Genomic DNA, 14,087 nt, shown 5'->3' on the forward strand with positions numbered 1-14,087 from the left:
GACATAGTCAATAAAGCAGAAATAGATGTTTTTCTGGAACTCTGTTGCTTTTCTGATGATCCAGCAGATGTTGGCAGTTTGATCTCTGGTTCCTCTGCCTTTTCTAAAGCCAGCTTGAACATGTGGAAGTTCACGGTTCACATATTGCTGAAGCCTGGCTTGGAGAATTTTGAGTATTACTTTACTAGCGTGTGAGATGAGTACAATTGTGTGGTAGTTTGAGCATTCTTTGGCTTTGCCTTTCCTTGGGATTGGAATGAAAACGGACCTTTTCCAGTCCTGTGGCCACTGCTGAGTTTTCCAAATTTGCTGACATATTGAGTGCAGCACTTGCACAGCATCATCTTTGAGGATTTGAAATAGCTCGACTGGAATTCCATCACCTCCACTAGCTTTGTTCATAGTGGTGTTTCCTAAGGCCCAGTTGACTTCACATTCCAGGATGTCTGGCTCTAGGTGAATGATCACACCATCATGATTATCTGGGTGGTGAAGATCTTTTTTGTATAGTTCTTCTGTGTATTCTTGCCACCTCTTCTTAATATCTTCTGCTTCTGTTAGGTCCGTACCATTTCTGTCCTTTATTGAGCCCATCTTTGCATGAAATGTTCCCTTGGTATCTCTAATGATGGACGGGTCATGGTGGAGAGGTCTGACAGAATGTGGTCCACTAATAACTTAGATGTAACCAAAATTAAAAAATATCAGAATAACAAGGTTAACTTGACAGATGGTAGTGTTTTATAGAAGCTAACTTGGCAGTTGCAGCTTCAGCCAAGGAAAGTAATGTATATGTATCAGTATAATTCTTACAAAATATGGTTACTAAACATACAGAGTAGATTTTATTGCTGTTGTCATCTACATTCCATCTGTAGTGAAAGTCCCTCAGTCATGTCCAACTCTTTGTGACCCTATGGACTATACAGTCCATGGAATTCTCCCAGCCAGAATACTGGAGTGGGTAGCCCTTCCCTTCTCCAGGGGTTCTTCCCAACCCAGGGATGGAACCCAGGTGTCCCACGTTGCAGGCGGATTCTTTACCAGCTGAGCCACAAGGGACGATCAAGTATACTGGAGTGGGTAGCCTATCCCTTCTCAAGCCGATCTTCCCGACCCAGGAACTGAACCAGGGTCTCCTGCATTGCAGGCAGATTCTTTACCAACTCAGCTATGAGGGACCTCAGGACTTATTTGATAGCATTTGTCTTAGAGTAGTGGTCTCAGCCTTTTTGTTGTCAAAAATCTTCAGAGTTGTGCCCCCAGGTTTGAACATAATTTAAAACTTTATTTTGCTGTACTTCAGTAAATGTATTTTTACTTATTCCAGTATCTCCTCTGAACAGGTTTTGTGATTTAGTGTAGAGCGGGATACACTTATTATGAATAAGAGGTAAACGATTATACCTTACTTTTAAGTTAATGCCGAATCCATATTATTTTTTGAAACTTGTCAATACTTTGCTATTAGCACGTCTTAGTGCCTGGATAATCAGGAGGATGGGATACTACTGAACAGTGTGATAAGTGCTTTTGCAGACACCATGGGACAGTATTGTTGTACTGGAGGAATAATTGCATTCTAATTACTGCCACCTCCCTAAAAGTTGAATTTTGTTGTGGTTAAGGTTTCAGATGTTTTCAAGTGTGCTGCCAAAAATGCTTAGTATTTAAACACATACTACAAACACAGGAAAGTTGAGAATTGACGGGTAAGAAGACAGTAGCAAGTAGGCCTAGGTATGGGCAAGATTTTTGTAAGCTTGTCAGCTTTTGCTGTGTATTTTCAGTACATATATTTAAACTATTTACATTTGGGCTATACAGCATACTAAAGTTAGGTTGCTAATACCATAGACTGTGTGTTTACTTAATTGTAGGAGTTTTTCAACGTTTAGTCTTTGGTTTTCTGCTTTCTACTTTGCAAGCTTTGAGTGTTTATGTAATTTGTCATTTGTATATGTTCATTACTACCAAATTAGTATTTTCAAAATAATTTAAATTTTTCACCTGCATGTAAACTCTTGTTTCAGGTTTTCAATTGCCTTTTTACATTTCTGCTTAGATATCCAGTTATTTCTTATTATCATGTCCATCCCTTCATTTACTCTTTGTTTTAAGCAGATAAGTATAAATAATACACTATAAAATAGCTTATAGTTTGGTGGTGGTAGGAGCCAGAAATGCATACATTATATTAGAAGTTAAGTGAAGTATATGGGGCTTCCCTGGTGTCTCAGACAGTAAAGAATCCTACTGCCATGCAGGAGTCCTGAGTTCGATCCCTGGGTTGAGAATATTCCCTGGAGGAGGGAATGGCTACTCACTCCAGTATTCTTGCCTGGAGAATTCCAAGGACAAAGAAGCCTGGTGGGCTGCAGTCCTTGGGATCGCGAAGAGTCAGACATGACTGAGTGACTGATACTTTTACTTCTTTCCTTAAGTGAAGTATATACAGGATATATTGCTAGGAGCAAAGAGAGGATCTAAGAACAGGAAAGACCTCATAGAGGAGGTGATGTTGAAGATGTATAGGGAGATGGATGGTATCATTTGAAGCTAAGAGAAGTCCATGAGCAGAACAGACAAAACAATTTCGTGCCTTGGTGTATCTACAAGTAGCTATATGTGTCTGGCTGTGGTATAATAACTCTCTGGCTGCTCCTTCTTCTCATCCTTATCCCCTGGCAACCTAGGGTTCAATTCTTTAAGTCTGTGAGTCTGTTTCTGTTTTGTGAATTAGTTAAATGCAATGTCTGCTGTATATTTTTAGGGTTTTTTTTTTTTTTTTAATCTAAATGAAACAGTGAAAGATTAAAGAAATATTTAGTCTTTTCCTCTGGCTTCTGCCACAGAAATTTGCTGTCTTTTGTATGCTAATGAGATAACTCCTGGTTGAGGGGACTAGATTGCTTCAGGATGGGGGCTGTGCCTCAAAAACCAGCCAGTATGATTAGAGCCCTCTCCCCTGTCCAAGGAGGGAAGAGGGGCTAAAGATTGAGTCCAGTCACCAGTAGCCGATGATTTAATGCATCATGCCTACATAATGAAGTCTCTAGTGCCTTGTATACTTTTAGTAAGTGCTCAATATGTGGCGGTCCTAAGAAAAAACCAACCATATATGGTTCATTTTCCCCTTCCTGATTGTTTTTGAGACTTCTCCCTTAAAAATACCAAATTTTATCATTAAAATATTATTGGAATACAAAAAAATGCTTTTAAGGAAGTTGGTTGTATGAGTAAGAGTCCAGTTAGGACATAGAAATTACACAGTAATATGAACGGGGAAAGTTTAACACAAAGCAATATTTGACTAGTAACAAATGATAAAGTGTTACAATTTGAGTTATCATTTAAAGAACTCTAAAGAATAGAGGAAGAAATACGTTTGGGAGAGGTCTCACTGAGCCCTGAGACTGAGATTCACTTCTTATTGACGAGGGTATGATTGAAGCCCACTGGATGGAGGACAAGTGTGCTGAGGTGGTGGAGCCTGGACACTTCTGTAAATGACCCTTTTATCGGTCTGTGAAAGAAAGTGGTACAGAGCACATGCTTTATTAAACCTAGCCGTATGTCTAGAATAATGCAGTTTTTAATAGTCAACAAGTATCAGTATCAGTTCAGTCGCTCAGTCGTGTCCGACTCTTTGCGACCCCATGAACCGCAGCACACCAGGCCTCCATGTCCATCACCAACTCCCGGAGTTTATCCAAACTCATGTCCATTGAATGGTGATGCCATCCAACCGTCTCATCCTCTGTTGTCCCCTTTTCCTCCTGCCTTCAATCCTTCTCAACATCAGGGTCTTTTCAAATGAGTCAGCTCTTCGCGTGAGGTGGCCAAAATATTGGAGTTTCAGCTTCAACATCAGTCCTTCCGATGAACACCCAGGACTGATTTCCTTTAGGATGAACTGGTTGGATCGCCTTGCAGTCCAAGGGATTCTCGAGTCTTCTCCAACACCACAGTTCAAAAGCATGAATTCTTCTGCGCTCAGCTTTCTTTATAGTCCAGCTCTCACATCCATACATGACTACTGGAAAAACCATAGCCTTGACTAGATGGACCTTTGTTGACAAAGTAATGTCTCTGCAATAGTGAAAGCGTTAATGGCTCATTCGTGTCCTACTCTTTGCGACCCCATAGTCTGTCCATGGTATTCTCCAGTCAAGAATACTGGAATGGGTTGCCATTCCCTTCTCCAGGGATCTTCCCAACCCAGGGATCAAACCCTGATCTCCTGCATTGCAGGCAGGTTCTTTACTATCTGAGCTACCAGGAAAGCTCAGTCAATAGGATGTACTGTATTTGTAATTAGGATGACCAAATACTGTATTTGCTTTAAGGAATTGTTTGTGACACATAGAGCTGCTAGGAGTTATGTGGTATTCTAGTTTGAAAGTTCTACTGAGAGCATGCTCATTTTGCTATATTAGTATAAGGGATTTTATTTTGGGGCTGAAAGTTAATAAAAATTTAAGTACAGAAACCAAGAGACACACAAAGATTTAATTGGACAAGGGAAAGATATATTAGGAATCAACCAAATCATTAGCATCAAAAAGAAGTTAAAGATACACTTCATTTAAACTGTAGAGATCGCAGTTCACAGATACGATTTTATTGATGAAAGTTTTGTTTACCCACATTTTCCAGAATATAGGCATTCTAATTTAAAAGCACACTGTTCCAAAAGATTTTGCAAGTTGGGTTTTTGTAACTCTAAATGCATGTTCCCATAGAAACCATGTTTCATGGTATTAGATTCCTGTTTGGCCTAGAAATGTATTTAACTCTGTGTGAACTTAGCTTATTACTCTGGGTCAGGAAGATCCCCTGGAGTAGGAAATGGCTGTCCACTTCAGTATTCTCGCATGGAGAACCCCGTGGACAGAGGAGCCTGGTGGGCTACAGTCCATGGGGTCACAAAGAGCTGGATGTGACTTAGTGACTAAGTGCACACACACACAAAACAGTATATTTGGGGGAAACTGTTTAGTGTCTAATTTTGTTGCATGTCTTTTGTCTGCCAGTTAATAGGGATAGAGGGTTCTCTTCAGGGCAGGGACATCATACAGATGTTAGATTGGTTAAAGGGCTGCAGTAGGGGTATGAACTCTGAAGTGAGGCATGATGGAAACATTTATTGAGGATGAGTAAAGTATCTTATTTCTTCATCGTTTTTTTTTTTTTTAGATTACATAATGCTTAAGATTGTAGATCTGGATTCTATAAAAACGTGGGAAAAGACTTTAAGTTCAGAATTTCTGGCATTTCTAAGGCTAAATTTAAATAGTTAAGAATACAAAAAGCATACTTTTAGATGTATACACCCATAAAAGTATGTGATTATTTTAATTCTGAAGTGCCTTTAACCCAAAAAGATTGAGATGAACCTTAACTCTATGGCAGTAGAAAATAAAAGATACCACAGCTATTCTTGAGATTAATATGTAGATTATTTGAATTTGGAAATTTCACCAGTACTGTACTGTACACTCCCCTTCAGGCAGGATGGACATTACCAGAACTAGGCGGTAAAGCCTTCTGTGAACTTTTCAGTGCAATGTAGGAAAGTGTAGAAAGTTTGCTAAGCAAATGGACGTGATTTATGCGTGCTTCTTGTTCCCTTCTCCAATAATTAATTTGTACCTCTTTCCTGTGGATGAATTCAAGCCCTGTGAGGTGACTTACTCCAGTTCACCTCTGCAAACTGTTGTTTTTGTTTATTTGGTCAATATTTATTGTGTTTCTACCACATGCCAGACACAGTGCTACTTAGTTGCCAGGAACACAATGATGAGGGAAATAGACACCCTGTGTTCTCTTTGATATAGAGTCTGATGATTAATAACCATTATATATTATTACAGTCTGTGGTAAGTGTCAGAGAAACCTCTGACCTTAACAGAAAGCAACTGAATATCCTCAGACCTTTGAATTAGGAAGCAGAATAGTACTGTGTACACCCTGACTGGAAGAGGAAGCGCAAGAGGGGAAAGCAGTGTAAGGTCAAGCTGGAAACAGCTGGGGCATGTAAAGGGCCCTTTAAGCTGTGAGAAGGGTCATACTGTAGGTGAGTTCCTCAGAGAGGTCATAGAATATTATATATGAAGAGAAATGAAAGGTTGTCATGTTGTTCTCCTTAAAATTATGGATAAAAGTAAAATACAAGACTTATGAAATGAAGATTTTTTTTCTTCTATGTCTGGTTAGAGGCAGGTTTGGGTTTTACAATGAACTACATGAAGGATATATTATATACTTGAAATTATCTGTCAGTGAACTTTGAAATGTTTACCATTTGGTGCCTAGCACTGCTAATTCTGAAATTTAAGTCGTGTGATTCTGAAGCTGATGAATGAATGCTTTGGGATTTTCTATCGAATTAGTTTTTTTTTTCCTTAGAAATGTTTAGAGTTTTTTTTTAGAGGTTCTTATGAGAGTTACCATTTTTTCCTCTGAAGATGGAAACCTTGGTCTTCTTTTTGCACTGAACTGTTTTATTTATATTTAGAAATTCAGTCAAAGGGAACCAAAGACTGACTTATGAGTCACTCACCTCTTAACACAGAGAGCTTTCCTGCCTTGTGGTCATCAGTGCTCCAGTTTTCTTGTACTACTATCAAAGTGTTTTATGTCAACATAGTAATGGACTTTGGGGCTGAGTATTTATTTTTTACTACATCTTTAATCTCCAGAATCAGATACCATGGAGAAAATGTGGGAGACACATGGACTGTGGAATTTGAAAAATTAGACGATCATTTCTGCTTTTGTACTTCTTAGTCTCTTAAATATGTTATTCGTTATAAAATGAGAGTGATTTTCTAGAGGATTTGTGTGTCTGCATGTACGCTTATATTATTTGAGATTATATACTAGAAGCACTTAACAGTCTGGCATGCAGTAAGAGCATAATAAATGCCTGTATTCTTTTTTTGCCTTAAGTCACTTATCCTTTTTTGCATTTTCAAGAAGTTATACCATTGTTAAATATGCTGTAGTCTTACTTAAATAGATTTAAAACAGACCCAGTATTATATAGAATCAACAGAGGAAGGAAAGAATTCTGTGAAACACTCTGATCCATACTTTATATTGAAGTTACTGGTGCCTTCTTCTCCTTGAAGTGCACAGTACTGGATTTTACATGTAGTAGGTACTTAAGGATGTCGTCACTCAGTAAAAATTACATCAAGGAAGAAATCTGAAGGCCTGTAGATAGTCTTGGCTTCTTTGCTTACTGATTTTTGTGGTGTTTGCAAACCATTGAATCTCTTTGAACATTGTGTCTTGCCCTTCTTGATTCAGCAGTGTCAGCAGGTTACACCCACCTCCTTATATTGTTCAATTCAGTTCAGTCGCGTCCAACTCTTTGCTACCCTGTGAACCGCAGCATGCCAGGCCTGCCTGTCCATCACCAACTCCCAGAGTTTATCCAAACTCATGTCCATTGAATCATGATGCTATCTAACCATCTTATCCTCTGTCATCCCCTTCCCCTCCTGCCTTCAATCTTTCCCAACATCAGGGTCTTTTCAAATGAGTTTGCTCTTCATATCAGGTGACCAAAATACTGGAGTTTCAGCTTCAGCATCAGTCCTTCCAGTGAACACCGAGGACTAATTTCCTTTATGAACTGGTTGGATCTCCTTGCAGTCCAAGGGACTCTCAAGAGTCTTCTCCAACACCACAGTTCAAAAGCATCAATTCTGTGCTCAACTTTCTTTATAGTCCAACTCTCATATCCATACATGAACACTGGAAATACCGTAGCCTTGACTAGGTGGACCTTTGTTGACAAAGTAATATCTCTGCTTTTTAATATGCTTTCTAGGTTGGTCATAACTTTCCTTCCAAGGAGTAAGCGTCTTTTAATTTCATGGCTGCAGTAACCATCTGCAGTGATTTTGGAGCCCAGAAAAATAAAGTCTGACACTGTTTCCACTGTTCTCCATCTATATCCCATGAAGTGATGGGACCAGATGCCATGATCTTAGTTTTCTGAATGTTGAGCTTTAAGCCAACTTTTTCACTCTCCTCTTTCACTTTCATCAAGAGGCTCTTTAGTTCTTCTTCACTTTCTGCCATAAGGGTGATGTCATCCGCATATCTGAGGTTATTGATAGTTCTCCCGGCAATCTTGATTCCAGCTTGAGCTTCCTCCAGCCCAGCATTTCTTATGATGTACTCTGCATATAAGTTAAATAAGCAGGGTGACAATGTACAGCCTTGACGTACTCCTTTTCCTATTTGGAACCAGTCTGTTGTTCCATGTCCAGTTCTAACTGTTGCTTCCTGACCTGCATACAGGTTTCTCAAGAGGCAGGTCAGGTGGTCTGATATTCCCATCTCTTTCAGAATTTTCCACAGTTTATTGTGATCCACACAGTCAAAGGCTTTGGCATAGTCAATAAAGCAGAAATAGATGTTTTTCTGGAACTCTCTTGCTTTTCTGATGATCCAGCAAATGTTGGCAACTTGTTCTCTGGTTCCTCTGCCTTTTCTAAAACCAGCTTGAACATCTGGAAGTTCACGGTTCACGTATTGCTGTAGCCTGGCCTGGAGAATTTTGAGCATTACTTTACTAGCGGGTGAGATGAGTGCAATTATACAGTAGTAGATAAGAAATTTATACAAGGAAGACCTCAGCTCAGAAAAGGAATTCTGGAGATGATAGCCTGTTGCTGCTGCTGCTGCTAAGTTGCTTCAGTCGTGTCCAACTTGGTGCGACCCCATTGACGGCAGCCCACCAGGCTCTTCCATCCCTGGGATTCTCCAGGCAAGAGCACTGGAGTGGGTTGCCGTTTCCTTCTCCAATGCATAAAAGTAAAAAGTGAAAGTGAAATCGCTCAGTCGTTAGGTCCACTTTGGATCCAAAATCATTAGTTAAAGAAGAGAGAACCACATGGCAGGGCATTTTTAGTTGAGGATCAGGGTGTTTCAAGGACCTGAAGTTTGGTAAATAAGAAGGTGCAAACCTTGAAAGAAGACCAGGGTCTTAATCACAACAGAAATAATAGCAGCAAAATCTTAAGATTGTAGGAAATGAAGGCGCAAATTTTCAAAGGTAGAAAAAAGGACAGCTGGAAGATGCCAATAGCAATTAGGAAAACTTGACAGATGAGGTGATTTCTCTTCCATAAACTTAGAATTTTCTCATTGCTTTCGTCTAATGATCTTGTTCCCATTTCTTGCTTAGTTAAGAAAATTCATTTACCTTTTCTTTTTCCCTCTCAGCCTTCTTTCCCACCCTAATCCTTTTCATTGTTTCACTTTCAGTCAAAACTCATGAGATCGAGAACCACGCTAGACATGCACCTGAATAATTTTGTTAGGATAGTTAGCTGACATTATTGTGAAAAATGGACAAAACTCACTAAATGATAACAAAGTTTTAGATGTTGCTTTTCTATATAAAATACTCTCATATGAGTATTCTTATTGTACTCACTTGGAGTCACCTATCACTGTAACAGACCACACCAAAAGTCTGTGACATCCCAAATATTACCATGTTTAGACTGGTTGGTTGGGGTGGCTCTTCTCATGTGGCTCGTTCTTCTGGGGCAAGTGGGCTACCCAGGTTATGTTCTCAATGAATTGCACAAATTCAACAGGGCAAGCGCAACCATGCAAGCACATTTCATGTCTGCTAATATGCCATTGATGAACGCTTGTCACATGACCAAGCCAGTCATCAGTGCAGCAAGGAAATATGTCTCTGAAGCTTCAGTATTTTGGTCATCTGATACAAAGAGCCACCTCATTGGAAAAGACCCTGATGCTGGGAAAGATTGAATGCAAAAGCAGAAGGGAGTGACAGAGGATGAGATGGTTAGATATCATTACCGACTCAGTGGACATGAATTTCAGCCAACTCCAGAAGATAGTGAAGGACAGAGGAGCCTGGCGTGCTCTATTCCATGGGGTCACAAAGAGCTGGACATGACTTAGCGACTGAACAGCAACAACTAGTGGGAGGAAGTGAGAAGTGGCAAAGTGTGTGGATACAGAGAAGGGAGAAGAATTGGAAGTCTAACGCAGGCTTTGTAAACTTTTCTGGGTTTTACATTCTTTTTACATCTTACCTTGTACTCATTAACATAGACACACTATTTTTGTAATCTTAGCTTAATAAGATTTAAGCTTAGCTTAATATGATTTGTAAAGATTAACTTCTATATAGATTATATATTTGCTGTTTAAAAATACACAGTTGTTTGTTTAAACTGTGCTTCTAGGCTCATCTGTATCAAACTCATTTGAGATGCTTACTAAAAATGAAGATCCCTTTGCAGATCCAGATGCTTCTGGAATCACAATCTCTGGGTGTGGGGCCTGGGAATCTTCTTTATTGATAAATTTATCGGGGCATTGTCTTGCACATTACAACTTAGAACTTCTTCGTTAGTGGAAGGACATCTGCATTGTTTCCATTCTAATTGCATTATAAATAATGGCCAGCATATTTGTACAAATGATTAATTTATGTGGGATATTCAGAAATCTTTCCCTGATACACAGTTGAATAATTTGCAGTTGAGGAAGATTATGTTCTGTATAAAGAATAGGGTTTGGAATCCTGGTGTGGGTGGTTACAAACAAGCTTGTAAATCTTTCAAATATTTTATGTTCACTAAAATAAAATGTTGAATTAGATAAAGAGAATTTCTGTATAATTTGTATACATCTTTAATTTGTAATGTTGGGTATTGTGTAAATTAGTTGTGGTCCCATTGCTTCTTATTGGTAATTTTTAAAATGAAAGTAGAAAAGTTGACATGTCTAAAGAGAATTTTACTTTTCTCATATTTCAGCACTCTAAATTCAGCAGTTCAGTTCTTTTATTTAACTATTTTGTTTATATGACCTTTGTTCGTATACATTATTATGTATTTTATTTTTAGTCTCAGTTATCTCAGCTTTTAGTAAGATTTTTATGGAAATTAAAATTTGTTGATGTCATAGCAGATACTGCCAGTGGCTGTTTAGTGTACGTTCTTCGTTCTTTTCTTTTTCCTTAGCAACAGATTTGAAGTGGAGCTTTTTGCCTGACTGAAAAATACATTTCTCAACCTTCTTTGCAACCATGAAGGGCCACATGCAATGACTTTGTTCTGCTCAGTGAATGAGGCACATGGGGCTTGTTAAAGAAGGTGGAATCATTTAGCAGACACTCTTTGTCCTTTGCCTTTTATCTTATCTAGAACTTGGACTGAATGCTAGAGGAGGAAGTTTAGAGTGACAGTTAATAAATGTCATGTAAGAATGTTTAATGGGAAGACAAGATGTCAGCAGATCCTTTTATTCTAGTGGGGACTTGCTTTCCATGTCATATCACCCATTGAGATTTCATGGTTCTTTCTTCAGTTTTGGGGAACTTGTATTAGGAAATGTAGAGATGGAGGGAGGACCACATTCTTAATTAGGGAAGTTTAGGGAAGGGTTTTTGGTAGTAGAATCCTATCCTGCCTGTTTTTCTCTGTAGTAGAGTATGGTAGATCAATAGAGTATAAACACATCTAAAGCATATGGGCCCAGGTGACTCAGACAGTAAAGAATCTGCCTGCAAGAAAATCTGGGAGATGCAGGTTCGATACCTGGGTTGGGAAGTTCCCCTGGAAAAGGGAATGGCAACTCACTCCAGTATTCTTACCTGGATAATTCCATGGACAGAGGAGCCTGGCGGGCTACAGTCCATGGAGTCGCAAAGAGTCAGACACAACTGAGCGACTAACAAACACACAAAGCAGATGGGGGCAAGTAATCAATTTTATTTTGGATCTTTTATGACAGATTGGAGAATGAGGTGTTTTTTTTCCCCCCTTGAATAGGGTGTGGTGGTTTAGTCATCCCCCAATGTAATATATCCACCTACGGCTTGCTTGCCAAAGACGTGTTTTTTCCGTACATCCTAAATGCCTGGATGCTGGCTGACTTTAGGGGCAGGGAGAGATTCATAGGCCTGCCTCAATTTCATTCTGGGGTCTCATCCCCTAGTTTAAAGTACACCAGTGGATACCTGTTTCCCTTAGTTCTTCTTAGGTTTAGCCATCACAGAGATCACTCCTTCTTTTATTGTGCGGCATACATTAGACAGTGAAGAATCAGCTTTTACAAACATGAAAATGAATCAGGACTCACGCAGTGTGGTTCATTCTTCCTAAAATAATGAAATTTATTCAGTCTTTCTCAAGTTTATGTTTTTTTTGTTTTTACTCTATTTTGTGTTTTCTGTTCTTTTTCCCAAAGGTCATCTATTTTCTTGTCTTTGTACATTTTCAGATTTCAGAGTATAACGCTTTCGGTTTTTCCCTTCTTCCAGCACCAGCAGACGTTTCTGAATCAGCTACGAGAAATTACGGGGATTAATGATGCCCAGATTCTACAGCAAGCCTTGAAGGTATGGCCTCTGTTTCACAAGATGCAGTTTCTGTTACACCCTCATCTCCACCGTCTACCATGTTGGAAAGTTGAGTTTCTTAGTTATACAATGGGTAGTACCATAGATGTAGGGAAGAACTTTTATAAAGGCCTTACTTAACATAGCATTGGACTATAAAGAAAGCTGAGCGCCGAAGAATTGATGCTTTTGAACTGTGGTGTTGGAGAAGACTCTTGAGAGTCCCTTGGACTGCAAGGAGATCCAACCAGTCCATCCTAAAGAAATCAGTCCTGAATATTCATTGGAAGGACTGATGCTGAAGCTGAAACTCCAATGCTTTGGCCACCTGATGCAAAGAACTGACTCATTTCCAAAAACCTTAATGCTGGGAAAGATTGAAGGCAGAAGGAGAAGGGGGCAACAGAAGGTGAGATGGTTGGATAGCATCACTGATTCAATGGACATGAGTTTGAGTAAGCTCCGGGAGTTGGTGATGGATATGGAAGCCTGGCGTGCTGCAGTCCATGAGGTTGCAAAGAATCGGACATGACTGAGCAAGTGAACTGAACTAACATAACATACTGCAATTTTGAGTACATTAGCTTTCAGCACCCTAATGTTCCATGATGCCTTGGAGTGAAAGAAGACCTTCCTCCACGTGAAACAGTTTTCATGCAAAATGGAGTGATATGACTCCCGAGTACTAATGGCCAGTTTTACTCGAGACATTTTAGTGTTTAATTGGGGATGGAGGGCTAGAGTGGCATAGAAGAGGAAGAAGAGTTGGGAGAAAATTAATACAGTATCAGAAGCTTCCCTTTTACTCTTCCAGGAAGGAGAAATATAAATCAGCTAGCCTTCAGTTAATTGCATGTTAAGATCATTCAACATCAAACTGTTCGATTGTGCACAAAAAGAGGGCATGATTTTTGTTGTATCTTGTGAAATATACTCATTGCCATGCAGAGGCACCCAGATGAGTCAGATCACACAGATATGCAGATTGAAAGAGAGCGAATGAAGGAAAACTGTTCAAGAACTAGAACTCCACTTGAAGTGTATTTATAGATCATTGCTAAAGGCTAACATCAACAGTACAGCAGTTGTGCTACTGTAGGCACACATACAGCTTTATCCCTTTGCACGTTGCTCTGAAAGACAACATTAATTATATTATTTTTGATTTGGAGTCAGAAGTTCTTCATTTGTTTCTAGAAATAATTTATCTTTTAAATGGCTGTAAGCATAATCATCATCATTGTAGTGGTAATAACTAGCACTTATTTAGCACTTACAGTACTAGGTGCTATTCTAAGTACTTTGTGTGGCTAACTCCTCCTCCTAGTAACTTTGAAGTAGGTGTTATTTTTATCCCCCTTTTAAAGGGTAAGGAAACAGAGAGGTTAAAATGACTTGCTGAAGACCACATGGTTAACATGTGGAGGAGCTTGGAATAGAAACCAAGCAGCCTGCTCCCAGTACCACACATAATTTCTGCTTTTACTAGAAGCTTTGCTTCAGCTTTTATCTCCATCAGGAAAATGATCAACCAGTACTGTTAGGAGTATTTTAAAGCATGGTTTATGAAGCCACTCTTAAGTAGCTGGAAAGGAAGCAAAAATATTGTACCTCAATTTTTGTGATTATGATGTTTAGATGATTGGCAGTCCGTTCTTTATTCTGCTAAATATGA

The 14,087-nt window shown here is 39.2% G+C and overlaps 1 protein-coding gene across 49 annotated transcripts in view; it reads left to right on the plus strand.

Moving 5' to 3' along the window:
• USP25 (ubiquitin specific peptidase 25) overlaps positions 1-14,087 on the plus strand; it is a 153,066-nt gene that overhangs the window by 11,061 nt on the left and 127,918 nt on the right. For all 49 annotated transcript variants that reach the window (XR_014077593.1, XM_081572643.1, XM_081572651.1 and 46 more), the window contains one exon: positions 12,335-12,412. Coding sequence is in view for 17 of the 49 variants with exons in the window: in XM_081572625.1 (XP_081428751.1) it covers positions 12,335-12,412 (78 nt within the window). In the remaining 32 variants the exon portion in view is untranslated. The remainder of the gene's footprint in view (positions 1-12,334; positions 12,413-14,087) is intronic.

Source organism: Giraffa tippelskirchi, chromosome 2, assembly GCF_054371585.1.
Source record: "Giraffa tippelskirchi isolate mGirTip1 chromosome 2, T2T-mGirTip1v1.2.pri, whole genome shotgun sequence".
Classification (NCBI taxonomy): Eukaryota; Metazoa; Chordata; class Mammalia; order Artiodactyla; family Giraffidae; genus Giraffa; species Giraffa tippelskirchi.